Source organism: Pieris rapae, chromosome 11, assembly GCF_905147795.1.
Source record: "Pieris rapae chromosome 11, ilPieRapa1.1, whole genome shotgun sequence".
Lineage (NCBI taxonomy): Eukaryota > Metazoa > Arthropoda > Insecta > Lepidoptera > Pieridae > Pieris > Pieris rapae.
The window spans coordinates 7,201,341-7,227,190 of NC_059519.1; the positions used below are offsets into that span (position 1 = coordinate 7,201,341).

Below are 25,850 nucleotides of genomic sequence, written 5' to 3' on the forward strand. Positions count from 1 at the left end.
TAAAATATAATAATATATCTAATTATCGAACTTGGCACCTAGAATTCAATTCTTAAATGAATGAATTTCATGATCAACATATTATTATACATATATACAAGAAATACTACAGTGTATTTTCGTTAGAGCAGCGAAACAGACACTTGTCAAAATCTCAAATACACTTACTCTATGTAAATTGTCAAAATGAACATAAAATAACTGTCAATCACAATTCAAACATCAAACATGTAATGCAAATCGGAATTCGGAAATCTAAGAATCAAGGAATACGCATTGCAAGTTCAACTTTATCCGCCGATCATTTTTTATAAATTTCTGGAATATGAATATAATAATGAGAATAGAAAACTTTAAAGTTGTGATACAAAAGTGCATTTAAATGTGGAATAAAACTATACTTAAAAAAGTTGAATGAATAAACATGATGCATTATAACGTGGTATTCCTTGTACTGTTTTCAATTGTACTATACACTTATGCTGAAGTTAGCGATACAGACCTAAATGATTTGTCTGAGCAACAAAATTCCGTCCAAATCAACAAATGTTGTGAAGAAAACGAAATTGCTGTTGACTCAGTGTGTCGTTTAGCGGAACAATACAATGCAAGTTAGTATAAACGTTCTTTTTGTATTGTGTCTGTATAGTACTTATCTTCACATAGCATAAATAAGCTTTTGACTTGCAGCCCTTTGGAATCCAATATTTAAGACTGAAAATGGAGAGGAAGTTAAACTGAAGTATTTTAGATTTATACATGGGGTACCAAATTGTGAAACAACTGAACTGAGACCTATATTTGACTTAGGAAAATCTGAAGACAAGTATGTTTAATTCTTAAGAAAAAAATATTGTAGAATCATCATAAAATGTTTTGGTTATCATTATATTTTTTTTTCAGATTGAACCTTCTGTCAGATGGACGATTGAAGCACTTAATTCATCATCAAGTAAATTCAGAATCAATTAAAAATGACCCTTTAGTTACAAGTACATTTAACTTGCATGACATCATTACAATGCCGGATTCAAAAGAACCATCATCATACATTCATAATCAAAATAAATATTGTATGGATAAGGTAAACAAGCTATCAACTGTATTGTAAATGATAATTTAAATTAAATATCTACTCAATATTTTAATAATATACATTTTGGGTTACAGATTTTAATTACAAATTCCAATACAACAGGTCAATATGCACTTGTTTGTGTTCCAGAAGTAAAAATAAATTGGAAGGACTCAGATTTCCTAATGAAAAAGATACTTAATCCTATATTTCATGCTATAGCAATGATTTTGTATTTGACAGTTGCTATAATTTATTTTGTATTACCAACTCTAAGAGATTTGGCTGGAAATATCATAAGTACAATAAATGTTTGTCTTATTGTGAGCCAAGCGGCAGATTTTGTAAGAATATTTACAGAACTAAGTAATCATGTCAGTTTTATGGTGACAGGTGAGATGTAGAACTATTACTTTTATTAAAATAAAACTTAGTAAAGTTTCACACCAATAAATATTACATTTTTCTTACAGATATAATTTTATATATAAGCTTATTAGGAGCCTTCTTCTGGTTAAACAGTTTTGGCTTTTATATATGGAAAACATTCAAGTTAGTATTTTTAATTTGAATAAAAATATATATGTACTTTTGTTGAGACTAAATTAATTAAATTCTGCAGATCAAGAAATGTGTTTCTAAGAGTAACAGATGTGCGCAAATATTGTTACTATTCAAGTGTGGTCTGGTCAAGTGTAGCTCTAATGGCAGGGATGGCAATATGTGCACATTTTCTTTTGGATACAGGAACAAATCCATATAGGAAAATGAAAAGACAGTTTTCATCTTCAATACTTGTTGACGATGTGGAGCAAGAAACTATAGGTAAGTTTATAAATTCTAGAAAGACTATGTAACAAATAAGTATAAGTGTCAATTCTAAATGAATTCAATGCAAATTACAATGATTTTATTTCTAGAATAAAAACTAGCAATAATATAAAATATATTTCTAGGTTGGCTTGGCATAGCTATATTTTTTACCCCAGTTGCATTTACCATAATATTCAATTTATTCTTCTATATCACAACATTGAAGGTAATTAAGAGGATAAATATTTATGGAAGGATACATTACAAGCTAAAAGGATGGTAAGTAAAATACTTTACTCACATAGCCTATCAAAAATAAAAAAAAATTGTAATTCTGTCTGCTATGAGTTTAGTTTGGCAAAACCAGCTTTTACTCACAAGCACATAAACAATGTGATCTGTTGAACAAATGATAAATATTTTTATATCATATATATATATATATATATAGTTTTACATTATGTATATAACAAATAGTAAATGCTAAACACTCATTAATTTTTCTTTTTTAGTTTCGATTTATTCTTGCAAATGTTTCTGATAATGACAATATCATGGTTGTTCCTGCTATTATCATGGTTGAACTTTGATGGGTTGCTGTATGCACATATAGTAGTGAACTTATTGCAAGCCATCTTCATATTCTACACTTGTGTGGTAAGACAGTCTCATGTAACATTTTTACTTCGCAAAAGTTGTTGTTATGCTCAGCCTGTACCTACCGGGGAGTGGGGTGATGAAATGACTCATATGAATGGTGGTAATTATTAGGTTAATTCTGCTTTCCAAGCCTGATACCAAAATCAATAATTTATTATTAAGGTCCCATAGTTTTTCTTGGTGCATAAAGTTAATGTATATATTGATATACATTAACTTTTGTTTGTTGTCTATTGAGTCAACTAACACATAACCACAATCTACTGGATCAGTTATGTTTGTAGACTTAAGTCTAAAATTTGTGAATAGTGATGACATTGTATGTTCATTATTTACCTTTCTGATCACAATCATCATAAGAAAATAAACATATTCTCATAGTTTTAAGTTAAAGGAAATTTTGAATCTTCTCTAGTTTACGATAAAGTTGAACGCAAAGTAAAAGTTGTAGTTACTCTGTGATGTTTGAGCTTTTCCTTCAAAATTTGTGCCTTATTGAATTATTTTTGTGTGATTTTTGGCAGCTATAATAGAATTAAGAATATACAAAGTAGAATATAAATGTGTTAAGTTAAACAAATTTTACATATGTTAGGACTAAATTGACAAATAGCATTTATAACAAAAATTGTGATAATTTAAAGCGCTCATTGGGGATACTTAATTATTATATTGGTTAATCTCACTATAAAAATAGCACCATACTAACATTTCTAGGGTATACAGATATATACTAATAGAAATTAAGAAGCTTTAATCATTATGAAATTATGACAGGATGATGCACAAATCACTAACAATATTTAAGCATACATTTTACTATTATTGTATTGTTAATAATATCTCGAATTTTGTAAAAAATATCCGTCCAAAAATCACAATTTTGGAAACATTTTGCTCTCTAAGGACAATAGGCCTAGATGTATGCACTATATACAAAAGAAGACATTAATAACGGTCTTATTATAATTTTTATTAATAATGTAGTTAATGAGTATACAATAAAATATATATTAAAATAATAATATTGAGTTTTCTTTTATATCTACTTATAAAATCAGACTTATTCATTCAAACAGAATATTTCTACAAATTCAACAAATATATTATGAAACCTCTACAGAAAATTTGCATATATAATTTTCCAAACCTATGTAGGCATTAATTGTTCAGGTTATAGCTGACATCAAACAAGAGACAAATTTGTTTTCTGATTTTTTTTCTTTTATTGCTCATTTAACATTTTAATGTCAGTAAAAACTCTATTATTTATTGTTCTTCCCTTCCTAAAACCCACTTGGGCCTTGCTGGTTACCATTAAACAGATAACAAAAATCTGGCAATTCCAAATAATGCATGTATGTTTAAAAACTTACCTGTGAGAAGAGCTGTCCTTCCGGGCGTTCAGCAAGTTTTGCAAGTTGACATCTGACCACGAGGTGACAATCGTCCATTACGGTGTTAAAGAAGCGCCGTGTTGGTAATAATGCTTCAAGGTCGATCATCAGCTCCAGGAATCGCTCGCAGTACCTGATAAATATTACATTGCTATTAGTTTTAAATTACTGCTTCCGTAGCTTAGTCGTTAACTTATGCTCCACTCTTCTTCAAAGAGGTTCCAGGCTCGATTTCCGGCACAACAATTCTAGTTTTGAGTTAATAAATACAAAAGTTATGAGAATGATCTTAAAAAATTACTAAGAAACCTTGGAAATGTTTCCAATGTCTGCCCATGATTTAAGTTGGACCACCATTTACATACATAAGTTAATATTATGAATAACCCATAATAAACAATAATTATCAGCTCGCCAAACAATGGTAACAAAATAAGTCTAATTTATGATCCACATATTATGCCAACTGAATGTTTTATTCTTGTTAGTAAATGTCACACATTAAATTCAACATGCACATAAAACATATCTGTATTACCTGATTTTATCTGGATTAACATCTCCCTCCTCAGGAATGCTCTCCAATGTCCTCATAAATTTAATCATGAGTTTCTGCAAGTATCGCCTCTCCCAGTTCAACTTGTCTAACATTTCAGGTTTATCTTTCTTCTGAATGGCCCTCCAGTACTTCCGCCATTTTGGCACGTTTTTGAACTCTTGATTTCTTCGACCTTTGGAATATTAAATAAATCATTTTTCTTATAACGTTAATTAAATAAACATCTTAATCATATTACAAAGAGGAACAATATTTTTAAATACAATATTTTATCGCTACTTGGGTCAGAGTAATTTTTAAGTTTTATCTGAAATACGAATATTTCATTATTTTAATTTACGGCTTTCGCGCGTTTTATTTTTGCACACTTCTTGTTTTTAATTTGGTTTGCGCGCCAATTTTGTTGACGGCCAGTAAAGTTTTTATAGAATATTCGTGTCCGATCTCTTTGGTTATTCAAGCATTTATTATCATTATCTACATTCTGAATTCAAATTTCTGTAAATAACTAGGTCTAAAGAAGTTAGCTGAGTAATAAAAAATAATAATTTCCTGTTTAAAAATTATATTGAACTTCAAATACTTGTATTGTATTAGGCTTATATTAAACTTCTCACTGAGAATTTTTGTACTTATATTTAATTGTGTCAATATATGCCTTCAAAACGTAACATGTAAAAGAAACAAATCTTACAATGCAGTTCTAATACCGTAAAAAGTTCTGCGATCGATGTTTGTTCATTCAGTCAATCCCTACTTACTGTAATAAGTTAATACATAATTAGCTATTAGTAAAATATTTTAGTTTGTCCTTGAATTATACTCTAAAAACTAATTTTATTCTATATTTTGAAGCTTCCATGTCTGTTAGAAGTGCCTTAAAATTTTGATGATTGTTCATTCAGTGAGTGACAAAATAAAAAAAAATTAGTTTACAAATTAGTAAACTAGTTATAATTCTTAAACTTCTGATTCAAATTAAATGAAATTGTATTTAGAGTCTCTGCTTGGTAAATTCAGAAAATAGGGTTATGTAGCTCAACTAGGCGGACTCAAAGCCTTACTACCAGATGGACAAATGTCATGCCTGATTGATTCTCACCTTCTTGCAAACTAATCCACATGCTAAGAGACACCAATCGTTTCACTTGATCTCTGCATAATTGCACCTCCATACTCCCAAAGCAATGGTTCAAAAAGAGTAGGAGATTTGTCTGTTCCCTCATATTGTTACTTAAATGGTCTTCCGCTACACTAGCATGAAGAACTTGCTCAAAGAAACCAGGAAAGTAATCTGGTTTCTTTAATAGTGCCTGTAAATTAATAGTAAAATATAAATAATTAATAGTAATATATAAATATAGAAATCTTACCAAAACCAAGATTATAAGAGTCATATGCAGACTTCAATAACTATAACATATTATGACTTAAGCTTCGCTATCATTGTTTATTGATATTTACTATAATATCTCAGTACAATTAGTCATTGAGATTATTTGTTACAAACATAAAGATATTTCTTTTATATAGTAGACTAAAATAAATAATAATGCAGTTAAATTCAATTAAATTTTACACATTTAATTTTAATTAGGGTTTAAATCACGATAATATGTGTTACAAAACATAAAAGAGTTTGTCTATCTGTGTGTTATTTTTTTTATTTAGACTTACCTGCCATGCTGGCACCCTCTCACGGAACTTCTCATTAATCATTACGATTATTGACATCATATGAGCGTGAGATGCCTTCCCCGTCTCATAATGTGGCCACAAATAATTTTCGAGGTATTGCGAAAATTCCAACATCATTATACGCCGTACGGAAAAACTGAAAATCATCAATAATTTACATTAATCTTAGAGGTAGATCTTGTTTTTATACAAAACCTAATACTTTCATTTGTATAGTTTGAATTCAGGAAACGCTGGTTTCAGTTATATATAAATAAATTTTAGAAATTAAATTATGAGAAATCAATACAATTACTTTTTAATATCAATGTTTAAGTCATTATATGTTATACATTTTTAATATGATGTAAAAATTCAACTGATATTAACTATAAATAATAAAAAGTTATAAGCTCTGAATTTTTATTTTTTTATCAAAATAATAGCATGCCATTAATGTATTTTAAAACAAATGGGGTCATTGAACTCAATCTATAAGGCCACTGAACCCAATTCAGTCTTTTGTCCATTTCAGGAGGGCTAAGACATTAAGATAAAAAAAAATATATGCATTTTAAGAAACTTACTTTGATCCAAGGATCTCTGCTTGATATATGGACTCCACAATAGCAGCATCATAGGGCAAGTGATTATCTTTAGTTTGAGGTGACCAATATTGGTTTGCAAGCTAAAATATCAACCATAGTGATTTAAATCAATTAGGTGAGTAACATAGATTTAGATTATTAAATACCAGTTGGCTTTACAATTGTATAAAAGGGGAGTAATTTAAGTTGATTATAATATTCATAGATTTATTGAATCAAGTATACTTCAAAATTGTTTTAGTTCAGATTCAGTAATCATAACATAGAATGATTTGGGATAGGCCGCTTCTCCTAGTATTGAATTTAAAACAGCAAACACAAGCTTCTTTTTTAAAAATAATGTTTCTTCTTAGGAAAATGCTATCTTCATGTGGTATGCTACAAATAGCATAATAATATAAAAACAAATTTATTTTTGTTTAACTATGCTATAATATGTAATATAATAAATATTTATAGTTATATTAATTATTTTATGGTATGGGATAGTAAATTATATTTTAATATAGTACTATACATTAGTTGGTACCATTATGAAAACAATTATGCCAATATTTGATATTTAGGATATGATTTAGAACATTTTTTTTATCCCCATAGAACTATATGAACTATAACAGCTACTTGAAGTTATTGTGTATAAGTTACAAATTCCGAAGTCATAACACAATACCATCTGCGAGTGTTATACAACAATTTTGTTTCGTTTTAAAATTATATAGCAATTTTAAGATAAACAAATGTTTATTTTGTCTTCCTCGTTATACTTTTTAAAATTCCTGAATTTTTTGGGGATATGATGCAATATGTATCTTTTTTTAAACTGAGTCGAAGGAAATTTAAAATAATTTTATATAATATAGTGCAGTGTTATATTCTTAATAACCATTTGTAAAAATATAACCTCTACTTACAAGTGTTATTCTATCTGCATTTATTTGAGAAAGAGTCGGCAAAGGTATCTTAGATTTATCATTTGGAGCTGGCACATCAACTTTCATTTTGATATTATCTTGCAAGTTATGTCAATGAAAACGCACTGAATTCTACCAAAACAGCTTTTTACAAAAACACCGCAACATAAACAAATATTCTTACAAATATTAATGAACGCATGAATGAATGAATGCTGATTGGTCGTTGGCGAATGATTATCGGTTCGTAAAAACGTCAACGTCAAAACGTTAGTAGTTATCAAAGTCATCATGTAATCATGTTAACACCACAGTATGTGTATCATTGTAATACATATTAAAAATTTAAATTTTCTAAAGTTTCGTCACATTTATTTCTTTACAAAACGACACAAGCGACAAGATCGAAATATTCAGTAACTATTTATGTATACTATTTTTGAGGGGAAAGACTATCCATGACTTATAATAGAACTGTTTGTATAATAATTATAAGTGTAAGCGCGGTAAATAATATTATTTGATGCTGTGTAAAATCTAGGAAGATACTATATCGTAAAAAAATATTACTTAATTTTTACTTTTCAGAGCTAACAAATATGTATGAATCTGCAGAATTTTCGTATAGAGACTTTACGGAAGCTTTGGATTTAGAAGATCGATTTGATACAGATACCCTTCTGTTTACTCATGAAATAATAGAAAATGGAACGGAAAGTATTGGAAAAAATTGTGTACCTATATCTGAAGGGATAACATCCCCTGTTAAAAACAATTTACTTTTAAGTTGTAACGATTCAGGGCAGCATTTTTCTATTGGAACTGAATCCACAACTGAACTAAATGCTCAGAGTTGCCAAAGTGACAACAATATTACTAGTATCATACCAATTCATACTTCCTTTTATGATGAATCAACATTATTAGATGAAAATATAGTAGACCAGTTTCTGATACCAACACCAACATCTTCAAATTCAAATGAGGTATTTATTAACTGCAATATAACAAAAACACATTTATTCAATCTCATTCATATATGCAATATACTTTTAGGATGACAAGAATAACGGTCCAGATATTTTAGCGCTTTTTTCATGTGTAATCTGTCATGATATATTTACGACAGACGCTGATCTTTTAGATCATACTATTCTAATGCATGCTTCAATTAATTTGTCCGATTCTGAAACCGGTACTACTTGTACAAACTCCGAACTGCAAGGTACCACTTTTGTTATTACCATACATAAAAAAAAATCTTAGATCACCAATTTTTATATTTTTTACTCTGTATTCATATTATTGTCGGTATCGAGGATAATAACTTTATGACTGTCGTTTGTAGATAGATTATGTAACAGATAATTAATCGACTTCAATTACGTCAGAGTCACATCATTTGACACATGATTGTTTTAATTCTTATTAATGGCGGGAACTAACTGTATCTATTTAATTTTTGATAAAAATTTCTATATTTTAATTTTTTCATTAGATACCAGCAGCATCACGAATTTTGACGCGGAATGGCTAGTATGTTGCATTTGTGAACGTGTATTATCGATGGCATTAGAAATCGAACCCAATGGTAAGAATTGCGGATAATTTACAAAACGAGTCATACATATAACACGACAGACCTAATAATATGTTTGATATTCATATAGAATGATAATGAATATGTTTAATTGCAATTGGACAAACGGATAGACGGATCAAGTCGGGCGTCTATGATTGAACTAGATTCTGTTGACGAATCACAATCAAACGAAACTCGCCATCGTTACGTGATTTCTTTTTAATGATTGAGTGATTATTTTATTATTATTAAAAATGCTCATAGTCGTTTTTGGAAATTGTCTTATATAATAACTATAGCTTTTAATTTTTAGAACAATTGTGCTGTCTTGACGCTTTTGGCAAAGGGTGCGTCGGATCACGAAAACTTGACGCCATGTTTGTGTGCGATGTGTGTAACTATTTGTTCGCTGACGGAGAAGCACTTGATCGACATAAACTCACTTGTACACGTAAAAATGAATTGGTAAGTTTTTATTAGAAAATAAACTTTACAATATTTATTTTTTTCTCTCTGCGAGATTGACAAAATTTGAATCGGAAGCAACAGACTTCTTTATCAAGGATATTTGCTCAACAGATTTTTCAGCGGCAACTTTCAATATCATTTCTTTTTTAGAACGAACAAACACCTAACGAAAAGATGGACATGTCCTGTACGTATTGCAGGCAGGAGTTTCCCAGTGAAATCGAATTGAGGAACCACGAAGATAGCCATCGAGAAACACGTCCTCATCGCACGTATAAACGTAGTTCCGACAGTAAAATGTGGAATTGCGGGTCTTGTAATCAACTTTTTGCTACTGCAAGGTATTATAATCTTCTCTACTAATAAACTAAATTAATGTCTTCGCAGATTGTATGAATTTAAAACCAACGGATCGCAAAGGAAAAAATGCGTGTGAAGGAAAATGGAGAAAATGGTTATAGCACAAACAATTAAAGTCTTTGATTAACTAATTAAGCTTAATTAGAATACTTTTACTGAAACCTATATCATATGTTATATTATTTATGTGTTTGTTTTCTCTGAATAGGGTTAACTGGAACATTTCTTTTTAGCGTCAGGCCCTATGCATATCACTTCAAAAATTTAAAAAATATTAAAAATATTTATAGAATTATACTTTACATTTCATCTTGCTCTCTTGCTTACTTACATCGTAGCAGTTCTAGCTACGCCTAGAAATAAAAAAATACAAAAATTTCAAATCTATTTATAGTTTCGTCTTTTTATACTCTGGAAATAAGTATGTATAATCGCCATTTGTTAATCGCCTTATAAGGTATAGGGTTGGTAATAGTATTGTCTTATTTTTTGTCTTTTATTTTTAGCTTCAATAACTACTATACCTCAAGTAGACTGAACACAATGTAATTATTTGTACCGACCTGTTTTCATTATAAATAAACACGTATACATGTTGGTTATGTGTGACCCATACCGCATTATAAAATTGATTAATAAGACTCCAAGAATATGGGTTGCAGGGAGCTTTACCGTCACAAGAGGGGAGAAGACCGACCCCCAGGGACTCCATTAATGGCTTACGTTTGTGAAGAATGCGATAAGGTTTTGGGCAGCATGTGCGCTCTGCATACCCACAAGAAAATGCATAAAGTTACCAAACCAGTGAGTTAATTACCTGTGTCAAGTAGAAAAATTTAAATTACGAACGATTTTACAATGACATATTTAAACACAGAATATCAAATAATATGATTTTTTTTATTATTGTTTTTCTTAGCACACAATAAATACTCTTTGCTTGTGGCATGTGTCGTTGATGCGTTGTCATTTGTGAGGTTTTGCTATAATCCATGCGTGAACTTCTATCACGCCACAGTTTTCCTATATTTACAAACACTTATTATACACCTATAGCTGACCCGCCAAACTTCGTTCTACCAACAGTCTAATAATATCGTGGTAAATTTAGTTGAACTTAATTTAGGATTTCATTAAGGTAATAATATAATATTAATACATTTTTTTTGCAAATAAAGAAATGTTTTGTTTCTTGCCATTGTCTGTCTGCACTTCGTGATATACGACATTATTGATGTGGTAACACATCTCTCATTGGTGACCTCGACCATATTTTCTTTTCTTGTTCCCAATATGACCGCACCTCCTTTCTGAATTCCTTACAAATACTACATATTCCGTTTCCTACTTAAATCTCCTGCCTTTTGCTTTATCCTTTAACGTCTTATACTGTATAATCTTCCTTCATAATTAATAATAATATTAAATTTAAATATATATGTAAACATTATGTTTTAACGTAATCCCTTTGTTTTCTTTTGTTTCTTTATTTCTTCTTGCGTGTGTTTCACTACCTTTTACTTGAAACTGGCATAAAGTTATAACCATTGCCATAAAATTAAAAAAAAGGCTTGGTATACATCTCCTCATTAACTTCAAGATCTGAATCTTTTAAACTGACAGTAATTCGATGTAAAATGATGCGTAGTTTTGTCAACAGATGGCATCACATACTGTTTGCCTTCGAAAAAATAATGCACTAATTTATTGTTATTCGATAACTTATCCGATATTTCATTACTCATTCTGCTATTTGGAGCGGAGAAGAATCCAGCAAACAAGAAATCATTAACTAGACCGATGTTATAAGGGTGTAACTAACACAACTTTGTTTTATATATTTAGATTAATAAAATCTAAATTAAACATACCATGCAACTACTAGCTACGCCCGTACTAGGTGTGTTCAATAAAAAGTGATTATGAGTAATACGCAATTATCTTTTATTAATGCAATTTTATTTTTCCACGTCACCTTTCATATTTTCAGTCTTGTGTTAACAGCTCTATAGTAATAAGTTCTAAGCAAAGTGGTTTGTAGCTGTAGGACCCGCGTACCTAGAATCAGCTACCAACCCGAGTAGCTAAATCTGCTGCACGTGCAATCACTAAAGGCTAGATTTTGATCCGTAGTTAAAAATGGTATAACCATTTGCTACATTAACTATAGTTAAATGACTAACTTTAATCGTAAATGCATTTTTCGACGTCTATTTTAACTATAGTCAAACTTAAGAATTGGTCAATTTGTTGCCACTGCAATGATATCCCCAAAAAAAAGATTTTTTTTTGTGGGGAACATTTATTTTATACATACGACAACACTAGACTGAGTGAATGAAATCCATTATTGCCATCTTCATTCGTTTTTTGCGGTTTGAAGAGTTTGAAGTGTCAAATTAATAAAAAACAACATAAATAAATTTGTTTTTCTGAATTTTGATGCGGTTTACACCTTTAACGATACTAAAATATATAAATAACGATGTCCGCAAACATGTTTTATTTATACATTCTTGTTTAAAGTAGGTAGATGCTAACTCACATGTTAAATAGAAAGCCACGGTGCTTTAGAATTTTTTTTAAGAAAACAAATTTGTTAAATAACTCATTATCCTAATCTTAACTTCCAAGCAATTCAATTTTCTCTCACCAAGCAGTCTCCGCGAATTTTATACATTTTTAGGACCACGTTCCGATTCGACGCAAACAAATTTCAAACAGACTTCTATTTTTAAATAACAATAAGGAAAATTAGTATTTTTTTATTATTACTATATTCTATGCCTGCCAGTATTGTTTCCTTTGCAAGGAGAATGTATCGTAAGATCACTATTTATTGAACACGAGGGGTGTTAGGTGTTAGGTGGTACAATATGTTAAACATTTTACGACGTTTTATACATATTAATTACAGTAATACCATCATATACATTAGTTATCGGGTGAATGTTTTTCTTACTTATATATAAATAATACACCCAATCCTATTTCTTGGTAAGTGAAAGTACAAATGTGAAAGATAACGCCTGATAAAAATTGGATACAACACTATTAAACACACACAAGGAAAGATAATTTAAAAAGAAGAAAAAAATAGCGCAACCACCTTTTTTGTCTCCCTCTCACTTTTTGATCTGTTTCGTCATAATTTGTTTTTTCTTATAGGCGTGTAGGTATTGCGCCTTCTGTGCCTAACACACATCCTCGACTTTTTCGGTCTATGGCAGGTTTCCTTCACCATACATACGTGGATGTTAAATGCGCATTGTCAGAAAGTCCGTTGGTGCACAAGCGGGGTAATACATACGACCTCAGAGATGAGAAAGTCAAAGTAAAAAATCATTTAATCTTGTATGTAACACAATGTACACTTATGCACGGCAAAAAATATACATGCTTCTAATTTTAAATTAACTGCCAGTTCTCAAATCAAGGTCGTAGAACGGAAGAGCAGCAGAAGAACTGGCAATAAAATGAGAATAGCACGACGCACACTGAATTCACTAGACTGGTTTTGTTTGCTTTCTAAAAACTCGTATCAACTGCCAAAAATGTCTTTTGAAATCTTAAATCATGGCGCAAAACCAATACTATATTTTATTAAAATAGTTAATTTATCAGTAATTATTATTAACAATTGTCTCCATAAATCAGAAATACTTTTCTCAGGGATTTCCTTGCAAAATATGCGGGCGTCGCTTCAACCAATCAGGGCATCTCGCAATTCATATGCGAATGCACACTGGTGAGCGGCCCTACCCATGTGATTTATGTCCTAAGGCTTTCAAAGTTAAGGTTTGTATCAAGCATAGTATAATATATTACATATCTTTAATACACATAATATAAACTAAAAATATATTATCATAATTATGTTCACCATGTTTAGAACCTGAAAAGGATTCCTTAAAATAATAATAGTAATAATCATATTACTGTTATTATTGAAGTGAAACTTCTTTAGAATCGTTGTGCTTTCAAACCGGATGCAACGAAAAAGCGACAGTAAAAAGAGACAGAAACATTAATTCATATGATTTAACGTGGGAGAAAATGAGATAGATAAACTTCTTTCGAATCGTCGTGATTTCAAACCGGATGCAGCGGTAAAGAGAGACAGAAACATCAATTCATCATATGATTTAACGTGGGAGAAAATGAGATAGGAGGCATTATACAGCCTCTATTTACTGCCGCTTTTTTTTTGATCGAATTTCAAACTTTCGTTGTTTTAGTTTTTGTCAAATTAAAGATTTATATTAAACTTATAAATTAAAATGTATAATTAAAATATACTGTTTTTAAAGAACACACACATTTAGATAGTGGAAAATGATTAATTTATATTTGTTTTTGAAGGTTTCACTTCTACCATGTGTGAATTGCACAAATGTTTTTTTTTATTAATTATATCATAGTTTAAAAAGCACTTAAGATTTGGCGAAATTAGCCTGATACAGTGTGCAAAAGTTTACCAGGACTATGAATCGATACTGAGCTAAAGTTAGTGAGCCTCAGATTTCTGTAATTGTTTCATGATCATTTGTTAATAGTATCAAATCAAGTAGGTGATCAGCCTCCTATGACTGACACACACCCTCGACTTTTAAGCTTAAGGCAAGGCTTTAACCTTCACCGTTCGAGCGTATGTTAAATATGCACACACAAAGAAAGTCCACAGCCGGGGCTCGAACCTACACCCTCAAGGATGAGGGTCGCACGCTCAAGCCACTAGGCCAATACTGCTCATAAAGTTAACAGTTATTTTATTTGTTTTATTAAAGTATTCCTACAGCTACTCCTTAAAGAATATTCAAACAATTATATTATACAAAAAAGCCAAAAACGGAATGCGCGTTCAAACATAAACATGAAGCTCAGTTTTATATATTTAAGTTATCCAACATAATTATAATAAGAATAATTGTAATAATAATAATGGTCCCTATTTTTCTTAAATCTGTCAATATGGTGAAATGCTAGCAGCCATCAAACATAATGAAATAATTGATTTAAAATATAGCAGATAGTTTCTTTCTAATTTTTCTCGTCCATTTTACACCCATGATTTTGAGAACTGTGTAACGAAAACAGTTAAACATAAAAACCTGGATTCTCGCAAATGCATAATAACGGAGCTATTTAAACTGTTATCAATTCACGTTGGTTTATCCCATGCAGTTAGCGCGGGGAACTCAATTTTCACAAAAGCAATCATCCTTTTACCTGTTAAGTAAAGGACTAAAGCCGTATCTAAAATTAGTGTAAATAGTCTTAGACACAGAGTATTTATTTATTTTTTACTTATAGAACAGAGGGCAAAGGGCAAGGCAATATGAATAAAACGTATGTTTGTATATTTGATTGGGATATGTTGCAATTAAAGCGCCATTCTTACGGATTTTTGGATTGGAAGCGAGAGATACATTATTAGATTATTATTTGAATAAAATCTTCAATTTATTAACTTTTCTCACTGAAGCGTCTCTCGCTGACCCCGACAAAATAAATTCGCGTCAAATAAGTTTCATAAACCTTTAATCATATAAAATAAATTGATCAAAATTAACTCATTTATAAATCAATTAATATATTTATCATGTACATATGAAAAACAGTACTTTAAGGGCCTGTTTCACAATGTATGGCTAAGTACCAAATAGCTATGCAACACATAAATTATTCGAAAGATAAAAGTTCCAAATAAGATACTTCGAATTTCATGACGTACCTATAGCGCTATCTGACAGTCGTGAAACGAAAAATACTATTTATCATACCAATAAGTAACAAATAGCTTATTTAAAACTTATCCGGATTCCGGACATTGTGAAAAAGGCGCTAAAACTTTTTATTCAACGTTCATATTAAATGTAAGGGTGGTCGCAGGTGGAGCGAGACGACCACCGACGCACGCACACGGGCGAGAGGCCATTCGCCTGCAACGCCTGCCCTAAGACCTTCACTGCAGCTGCACGCCTGCGTGAACACGCCAGGATTCATACAGACCAGAGGTAAGCTCACAGATGCATTGATTGAAGCGTTTTTGTTGTGTTTGTCAATTGATTTGATCACACTTGAAGCTTAATTCTCTCTCTCTACGCAAACTCTTTGCGTTTTCTAAAAAGTGTATTATGAGTGTTCTAAAGAATTGGGGTGATCCCTCCTGCCTCGTTTCAGCATCGTACGAGCCGTATCAATTCAAAATTTCACTTACATCACCTTGATGGCTGGAAATCTTCCACAGTCCGTTGACCGTTTCACAAGGCATTTTCTTTTGCGAACCAGCGAACTGCGGTACTACCAGTGGGGGGATTTCTCTGAGATATACGACCTTCAACTAATCAAAATCAATAATCAAGTAATCGTACCCTTAAATGCCAGCGACGCACCCACTAAAAATGTCTATGGACTGTGATGCCTGCCTTTTTGGGCGTCCCGCAGGCTCATTTGCCCCCTATTTTATAAAAAAAAAACGTAAAAATACTAAATTTTTTTGGGATTAGGTTAAATCAAACTTCTTTTAAAATAATAAATTTATTTAACTCCATAAAAACGCAAGACATTAACAGTATGTTCAGAACAAAATATTTAATAACGTAGTAGTTCCCGTAGCCTCCTCCGAAGACTTCTAGAACTTTCTATCAGTTTCTCAGGCGTCATTTTAAAGCCAGAAGCCACTCAACTTAGGGTTCTTAAAGAAACCCGTATACCAATTCTTAAAAGGTCGGCAACACACTCGCGAGCTTTTCACTAGAGAGTGTCCATGGGCGGCGGTGACATATAACTCCTGTCCAGTTTTCCCCTGTTCTATGAAAAATAACAAGTTTCTGGTAGGACTGGATCCATATAAGACAAAAAAATCTATATCGGCCAGGTTACAATTTTAGTGACCTTTCCTTATTTTGAACCTTTTTTTTAACACACTTGAACTTAGCTTGTCAAGTGTTCGTCACATTTCATCGATCAATTGATTCGCTGTCGACCTATTTTTACTGCGAATTATCTGTTCCATACAAAACAGCCGAATATAGCAATTTTGTCAGACATTTTTGCATCCTATTCGCAAGATTTGTTTTTAAAATACCATTTAACTATTGCGCAACAAAATCTCGTTTGAGTTGATATCCCGTAAACACTAGAAAACATGAGAAAGTTCAAAGATGAATTATCATTTTCCCAGTAGTCAAACCCAGAACCGACGAATGCACAGTAAAAATCTTGTTCTCAAGTTTCTTATATTTTGTTTCTTGTACTTTTTATTTCTTCCTTTAACTTAAAAACTTATTTTTAAAAACATATGAAACCAGTTTTCTATCTTCGTTCGCTCGCTGTCCCTGTAAAAGTACCTCTACCGATTGCTTACGGTAAAACCAAAGGAAATTCCTACGTTAGTTCTTATAATGCGACAGAGATGGCGCCACCGACATATCAACTTTTTAAAGACACAACAAGACCGCGAAACAATTTTTAAGAGTAGCGTAAATATCAATATATTATAAATACCACCACTTTTAAATACTTATATAAATAATTTATGCCACATATATGTAAGGAATTTAAAAGTATAAACGAGATGACCATGCTATATAAAATATGTTTTACTTTTACTCAAATATTACTTAAAAGGCCTGCCAACACAAACTCCATCTTTTCACACATATTTATGTGCAATCTAAGGAAAGTGAAAGAAATCTAATTCACAAAAGTATTAATTTTATTTATTTATACTTCATTGCCATGAAATACATAATTATACATATAAAAAAAAACAAAAAGTGAATTGACAACTGGCGGGCTTATCGCTAACAAGCGATGTCTTCCAGGCAACCGTAGTTAAAGAAATTGGCGCCACTATAAATGGCTTTCGCCCGGCTTGATTAATATATTTTAGGAAATTGATGTAACATATACGCAGGGATAATTTAGTTTTTTGTGGTTAAATATTTTTGAAGTCGGTCCTATAGTTTATGAGTTTATTCGTTACAATTTTATAAAAATCTTTCTTAATAACTAAACTATTAATTTACATTAATGACTACGAAGGAGACGATAGGGTAAAAAAATCGTAATATTGAGTTTCAACGACAGTTTATTTATGCGTACATTTTTTTCATCCCTGGGACACAAACCCCAACTGAACGCAATGCACCAAATAAGCGATAGAGCCAATTTCACTTAAGAAATGAGAAAGTTTGTTACGCTTTTACGCCTAAATCGCTGAATTGATTTGGATTGATTGAGAACCTATAGGAATATCATATCTATAGGAAATTTCATCCCAAACCGACTTTTACGATACCTAATAAGTTTAACTACATAGTTTCTCTCATATGTATGCGAAAGATGCGTATGCTTATGCTTATGCTTCAAAAACACATCTGACAAATGTATGTACGACTCGTACAAATAACGACTGGTTATTGTATATAAATATAGTTCGCAACTAAGTTAAGTAGATTAATCAAATCATTATCTATTGAATACAATTTACCTACAAAATTTTTATGCCAGCATTCTAAAAGTTAATCGTGTATTGAGCGCTGTCAAAAATACCATAAGACTAGATTTGAGTGTGAATCTTATTTAACAATACGAACGCGGATAATAAACGTTTTATTCGTGAATTAAATCTCATAAATGTATGTCACATTTGCGGAGCTTCCAGGCTAAGCAGTAAGGTATCCCGTTCGATTTCCCGTTGAACTTTAATTTGTCATTTTCCCTCTGGTGGGTTTACCCGATTTGATTCCACTTCACGATGCCGTGGTATTTCTAATCCATTTTTCCAGCTTTAGAAAGAGCACTATCAGGTAAAAATCGTAGATTGGAGACCAGAACATCACGGTTAGCTAAAATTCCTACACCTGCGGGGCATAGATGATATCAAAATATCCCTCGTTCGCGTATTTTGTTTGGCTGGATCCACAGCAGAGTTTATACCATCTATCTCTGGTACATCCAAATGCACATTCCAGAGGCGCCGGGGTAGCTCTAACAATTATTGGGAACATTTCCGAGGATCCTGAGGGTTTGTTTCAGACATCAGACTTCAGACTTCGACAGAACTGGCAGTAAATGTAAAATTAAATTCATTTAATATTTCTTTTTTGACGTTCATAAGTGTACATTGTTACCTACATGAATAAATAAATTTTGAATTTAGAATTTTTGAATTTCTTAGCGCAAACTATGACTCCAAAATGAAACAAGAAGAATAAAAGAGAAAAACATTATTTAATTAAAGAACAATCAAAAATGGGGCCATTGTCGGTGACCATCAATACATTTTTGCTATACCATAATCACTTAGCAATAAATTTCCTAATTACCCGTATAGACTAGTGGAACCATTTTTAGGCCATACATTTGTGACATATGTGGCGCGGCGTTTCGTCGTCCCTACGCACGGACCGTACACACACTAATTCACACAGGGCAGAAGCCTCACGAATGCGATGTCTGCGGGACGGCTTTCAGGTAAATACCTAAATTCTATTAGCTTCTTAGTTGGTATGTAGAAAGATCGATGTATTATATTGTCTAGAGGTAGAAAATTTGTTTGCACAGAGTTTGCTTGGCTGCAGAGCAAGACAATATAGTTATTTTAATGTATAATTTAAAATGAAACATCGTTAAATGTGATATGTTTTCCGATTAGTATTAAATTTTGTTTTTGTAATAGATAATATAATGAAAACTTTCTTCTTTACAACTATTTTCTTAACTTCCTGACGCACGTGACTACACAAACACCTGGGTTTGATTCCCAGTAAATCTATATTTTTTTCCTTACCAATTGTCTATACTCTATACAGATCAATGAAATAGAAATGTCTGCCTGCCGTTTGAGTAACGGGTTTTGTTGTTTTTTTTTTCACATAAAAATTAAGTTTATTTTATACTTAGCTTTGATTCTTGTACACGGCATTACTTCGACTGCTTAATTGCTACAGGATTAAACCTAGAACTTGCTTTGCTGTATATGTTTGTGGTGCCTTCGTTAAACCTAATTCGCTGTTTTGGTGATGATTTTTTATGCTTTACCAAAAATTTCTGGTAATTTTATTTTATTGTGTGCTTATAGCATCTTGTATATGTTTCAATTGTATTTTTTTTTAACACTTATGTTTACTTTAATTTTAGATGGAAGATTTTATAAAATATGCCGTAGATTTAGTACTATGTAATGTAGTAAATGTTATAAATTAATAATAATGATAATAACATGTCAAATTCTGAATTCTATATTATTGTACCACAGTGCATCTATTTGTTGTATAACAACGCGTATTGAAAGAATTTTAGCAACATATTCTTTTTTATATATAACTCATAAATATGTATCTTCATACTACTTTAACATTACATTAAATGCAAAGCTGTTTAACTTTTCAGGCGATCCGGAGATATGTGGAAGCATAAGCGTACTCTTCATGGTATTCAACCGACAGATTTGGCTAACTAAATGAATTAGAAATGTGTATGGGATTGTTAATAAAAAGGCTGTGATTCATCAACAGTAAATATTTATTATAAAAATTGCTCTTATAGCCACATTTCTGTTTCTATAATATATATAATATTATTCTTTGTGCCATTGTTTCACAAAATTATTCCTGTTCTTGTTATTTCCGACACAACGGCTTAAACAATATATTACATTATCTTTACGTTAGATTATAGAGAAACAATTTCGGAACTCTACTAAGGAACGTTAACAATTCGATGTGCGCCTGAGTTTCCGAAATTGAGTTCGCTATCACCTAACGAATTGTTCTATACAAGTTATAAATCCTGTCATATTTGGTAACGAATGGCAATGAAAACACTAAGAAAATTACACGATTTTTACAAAGTTTACGTATGATGTCGCCGGGGACGTTTCTTTGAAATGTCCTCGACTAGACGGATGACTCGCACAATAATTATTGCTGTCTTCACAACACAATTGCTTCATGCCAGTATGAAATTGAATTTAATTCTTGACGTCCGAAGTTAAATCAATAACAATTACAAGAAGGGTTCACAAAATTTCGATGCATATTTTACACACTGTACACTATGACAGGACAGTCAATGAATTTGTACACGATTGCAAGCATTCAGATTGGGTTATTTGTATCGCACATTCATCGATACGGATTTATACAGTTTAGAATTTTGTTTCACATTATTTAAAAAATTACGTATTAAGTACTTACAGTTTTAATATCAATGAGTGTGCGACACTTCATCAGTACAAGGTGATAAAGATTATTTCTCTAACTTACTTAAGTAAACCATCACAACCAATCATACGGACATATGAACAAAAATCTATGGAAGGTAAGGGAAACCAGTTAAACATATGTGCATCTCGAGTTCACAACTCATTTGAATTCTAACTATATATTTGAGTACTGGCAATATTTGTGACACAGGGAATATTTGTTCAAATGCATGCAATCAACTGTAAGAGCGCATTAGCTCTTACAGTTGATTAGGGTTTCAATTTGAACAAAACGGAATTCGAAGGACCAGGAGCTGTTATGTGATAAATGATATAATTATTAATTTACATAATTTATTTACAACCGCGTATCACCGCGGTATAATGCCCATCTCCATAAATTTTATATTTACACTAAATTTAAGATATTTTTCTCTCATTAGCTACCGAATCACAATTCAAATATTAGATTAATTGACAACGGTGGACAAACATGCGCCGGAGCACTAATGCATCTTATTTTATTGAATTTGTACTTTGTTCTATTACTTCGTGCTATGTATGTTTGGTCCATGTAGTCGCAATTCCGTGTATGCGATGGGCGTGTGCCATCAGAGGTCTGTCAAGAAAACAAACTTTTATGAAATTTATTCTGAAGACTAAACATTCCCGACAGTTGACAGAGACGAAGAGTTAATGATATCGTGGGTTTTTGTACGATTCTCTATTTAGTTCGCTACATGATAACCCAATGGTCTCTCTAACATTTCATAACTGGAATGGTTAGAAAGCAGTTCATAGTGATAACTTATACAAAAATAATTATCGACTGAACTAATTTGGATGTTCCCGCAGCAAATCCGACCGCAAATCCTGATGACACACAGATTAACGCGTGGGCCACAAAATCATTTCGCGTCTGATACAAAAATTACTTCATTAGTACATAAAGATTCACTAAATCGATTTTACTCATAATTTTCTCAGCATTGGTTACTTAGATAAAACTTAAAATGCTATTTAGAATTTTATACAAAATTATTTGATGAACAAATTCCTGGGTCAATCTAACGTTTATTTTGCTATGTGAAAAATGTTTTGTTGCCCACTGCTAAAGCCCATTTGACGCGAGCTCCCAACCCGAAGGTCCTAAGAGAATGCCTCATTACCACGCCATAGAAGACTTGGCTTCTAATGGTATAGCACCATTTTGACTAGATCTCTCGTAGGAACGACGGGTTGTCGCTGTTTCTTATACCTGAGCCGTGAAGGAGGATTTATCTTTATACGAACACGTCATAATGCTGGTATTTGCCCGTTCCAGACTAAATAGGTTTGATGTATTCTTTCTTTAGACTTCAGTGAAATTATAAGAAAGACGTTGGACAAAGCGTCCTTAATAGCTCTGGTATAATTCGGTGTCTTCAATATGTTAATTAAGTAGTCTATAATCAAGTAACACCCATGACCTGTGTACGGCCCTCTAATCTACGAAACTTGTGGATTGAAAATTAATTTCACTAATAGTCGATAAGTATTAGGAACTGTACGTCACTGTAGTTGGGGTTGTGAAAATTATATTCACATTAAAAATAATATGCACTTAATAGTTAATGTTTTTTAATACCAATTAGAAGGCCGTTTCTTTGGACAGAGCATGAGTATTGGCAATTCCTGGATTTAAGTACAACCCTGACAGTATTTTACAAATTCCAATCGAGTGTGGTCGTGATACTTTCATTAAATTAAGGCTTTATAATTGACGACTAGCCATGTAAATATCAGTTGCGGAAATAATGAAAGTCCATCGATTCCTTAAGTACTTATCGATTAATTAATTACAGTTTGTTCTGAATTGTTCACATCTGCAGTCAGCTGATGCAGAGCACTTGGCGTCATGACGCTCATACCGAATGGCGGCACATGTCCATACACATTCTGACATCCCCCTACGAACCCCGTTCCGATGAAGTGTGGACTAGTACTATGGTAAGAAACTATAAATAGCTGTAATTGAACTCAGTTAGTCCACAATTCAACAGACGGTGGACCATAGAACACAACCCATAGTCACGCCGGTCGACACAACGTTACAGAAAATATCAAGACAGAAATAATCTCAAATAATCGTATCATCTCTTTTAACATAATAAATATAGCATTTATCTAATCGTACGCAATAATTTCAACAAAAATTTCTAACACGAGTCCGGATCTAAAGCACAAAACGTCCTCGGCTAAGTCACTCGGTCGCAGTTCTGAATTCACTTAAAGAAATAAACTTATCAAAAATAACTCGGCTCGCGCTACAGTCCCGCGTCTCGTCCGAAGCTAGCACCTTCCCATAGTGAATTACATAATACTAACTACTGACTGCGTTGCGTCGCGTCGCCGGGCGGCGGCGCGGCGCCGACTAGATGTCGCGGGGCGGGCGCCGCCGCGCTGGCGGTCAGCTCGGCGCGGTTCGCCACCGCACGGCCGCCGCCCTATCACAGGCGCTTAAGGGGGCGCGGGCGCGTCGGGCCCGCGCGCACTGCACTAACTCGTCGGCACCAGCAGCCGCACGAAACTGTCCTCGCTCCAGCCCCAGTCGTCGGGCCACGTCTCCTCGGGGGGGTCGAGCGCAGAGCGGGATGACAGGCTCAGCACGGAGCCCCAGTCGATGCTGCGCTGTTCCTCGTCGCCGTAGCCCGAGTCTCGATCGGGCGGCGCCGCTGCAGGGAAGGGAGTGGCGCGCCCGGCGGCCGGGTCTCGCGCACCCAGCAGCTCGCAGCGTGTTACACCACCCGCAACGCCCGCGGGTTCGAAGGGCGCCTCCTCGGCGCTCTCGCGTTCCATCTCCCTCTCGATGCCACGCAAAGTATTGCACACGAGCACCGAGCGCCGTAACGAGGGGTCCGCCGTCTGACGGAATCGCGCCAATTTCAGCGCGCATAGGTTCATCATCTTCAGGCGTCTTTCGCGATAGCAACGTCGCGAGGCGCATCGGCCTGCGGCCCTGCCGTCGCAGCAGGCCCGCGCGGCTGCACCGCCCAATTCGAGGTAGGACTTGCCGTTCTCGGCGCGGATAGTGTCGTGCGCGCCGCACCAGCCGCCGCACCAGCGCCGGCGGCAGGCGCGCCGCTCCTCGTCTTCGCCGCGCCAGCACTCTCCGCCGCCGGCTCCCGCGGCCACGGCCTCCAGCCGCGCTATCGAGTCTTCCCAGCGCGCGACTTTGCCGCCGCCCTCGCACGGGGATCCGGCTCGCCGTTTGGCGCCGCACCCGCCGCCCGAGCCCTGTAACGCACCAAAATCAACATGTTAACACTCAATAAAATTTTCCTAATTGTTATAATATTATTACTGACTATAAATTAGTATACCTATAGTTGGTAGATTAAATCGCACATTATGTTTGGAAACAATTACAAATTGTGAATATAATTTATAAGTATTTTTCTACACAACTTAGTGACGGACTCTGGGTACCTGAAGTTACGTTCTTTTGTACGACGACCCTTCCCTTTTTTTGGGCGCAATATGCTCTCGGGGCGCACCCCAGAAGGGATCAGCCCAGGTAGATTCGTGTTTAGGAATACAACTGTGGGATTTGTTCGAGACAACTGCCGTTCGCATTCTCCAACGTAAATTGTTTCTTTACAAAAGATTTTAACGAGCATTACGATGAACAAGCACCCTTAGTTACGTTACTTCTATCGCGATTTCAATTGTAAGGGTTGTTCGTATTTAAACTATTCTTAACAAATATGCTTTAAACGTTAACTACAACCTACTTTCGTTCTTTGTACATTAATTTATACTAACTAAGAAACTATCTAAAACTTGGATTATACTATGGATAATAATAATCAGACAGAATTTAATTATATTTAATAATCTTTACGTTTTTATTCTGACCTTAATTAACTTAATCATAATAAAATAATTCGCAATAATAGTATTTGTATTATTTATTTCATATTGCAGTCTTCAGGTAAAAAAAAAATAAACCGAACGTCCAGCGACAGATGTGTCCGCACCTGTCTCAATTAGACTAACGCGTAGTATGCGAAATAACTCTTTAATAACTGCACAACGTATGTTCTATGAACACCTAACCCATTTCATAATTATATTTATAATATTTAAGTAATTATTTGAACTACATATTTCATTTGAAAGAAAACCGAAAAAAATGTAAAGAAAAGGTGACAATCCATAATAATAAGTTGAGTTTATATCTATTTATAATTCCCGGTCCCAAAAAACTTAGGCTCGAATTAAAAAGGGTCATTGAGCATAACAGCGACTTCAAAATATAGCTGGCATCAAAATACTAAAGGACGCCGGTCATTTATCGGTATCCTATCAACTTGGCAATATCGAAATACCGAGAAACGTCACCTACGTACAAAGTAATTATTTTATACATATCATTACTATTTATCGCTTTGAAATTCCTTTTACAATGCCCGCTTTGAATACTCACTACTCATGTAGAGTTAAAATTAAAAGCATCCATGTACTCTAAACAAAAACATTT

At 33.2% G+C, this 25,850-nt stretch overlaps 4 protein-coding genes across 4 annotated transcripts in view; 2 read left to right on the forward strand and 2 right to left on the reverse strand.

Annotated features, from left to right (window-relative positions):
* The window catches only part of LOC110994069 (RNA helicase aquarius), a 51,219-nt gene extending 43,312 nt beyond the window's left edge, over nt 1-7,907 (reverse strand). The window contains exons 1-6 of the mRNA XM_022260558.2: nt 7,704-7,907; nt 6,769-6,869; nt 6,182-6,338; nt 5,607-5,817; nt 4,484-4,676; nt 3,925-4,078 (exon numbers count right to left, since the gene is read on the reverse strand). Of these exons, the coding sequence (XP_022116250.2) occupies nt 3,925-4,078; nt 4,484-4,676; nt 5,607-5,817; nt 6,182-6,338; nt 6,769-6,869; nt 7,704-7,790 (903 nt within the window). The 5' untranslated portion in view covers nt 7,791-7,907. The remainder of the gene's footprint in view (nt 1-3,924; nt 4,079-4,483; nt 4,677-5,606; nt 5,818-6,181; nt 6,339-6,768; nt 6,870-7,703) is intronic.
* On the forward strand, nt 230-3,573 carry LOC110994070 (probable G-protein coupled receptor Mth-like 5). Its single transcript, XM_022260559.2, has 8 exons — nt 230-611; nt 691-826; nt 904-1,084; nt 1,171-1,468; nt 1,549-1,627; nt 1,698-1,900; nt 2,032-2,167; nt 2,401-3,573. The coding sequence occupies exons 1-8, from the start codon at nt 425-427 to the stop codon at nt 2,657-2,659; spliced, it is 1,479 nt and encodes a 492-aa protein (XP_022116251.2). The 5' UTR covers nt 230-424; the 3' UTR covers nt 2,660-3,573.
* A 395-nt stretch (nt 7,908-8,302) lies between the features above and the next one.
* Nucleotides 8,303-10,944, forward strand: LOC110994079 (zinc finger protein 90-like). The gene is made up of 6 exons (XM_045629975.1): nt 8,303-8,689; nt 8,760-8,928; nt 9,202-9,294; nt 9,599-9,750; nt 9,904-10,094; nt 10,776-10,944. The coding sequence occupies exons 1-6, from the start codon at nt 8,303-8,305 to the stop codon at nt 10,924-10,926; spliced, it is 1,143 nt and encodes a 380-aa protein (XP_045485931.1). The 3' UTR covers nt 10,927-10,944.
* Nucleotides 10,945-20,628: 9,684 nt separating this feature from the next.
* LOC110994051 overlaps nt 20,629-25,850 on the reverse strand; it is a 34,971-nt gene continuing 29,749 nt past the window's right edge. The window contains exon 3 of the mRNA XM_022260534.2: nt 20,629-24,604. Coding sequence (XP_022116226.1) covers nt 23,867-24,604 — 738 coding nt within the window. The 3' untranslated portion in view covers nt 20,629-23,866. The remainder of the gene's footprint in view (nt 24,605-25,850) is intronic.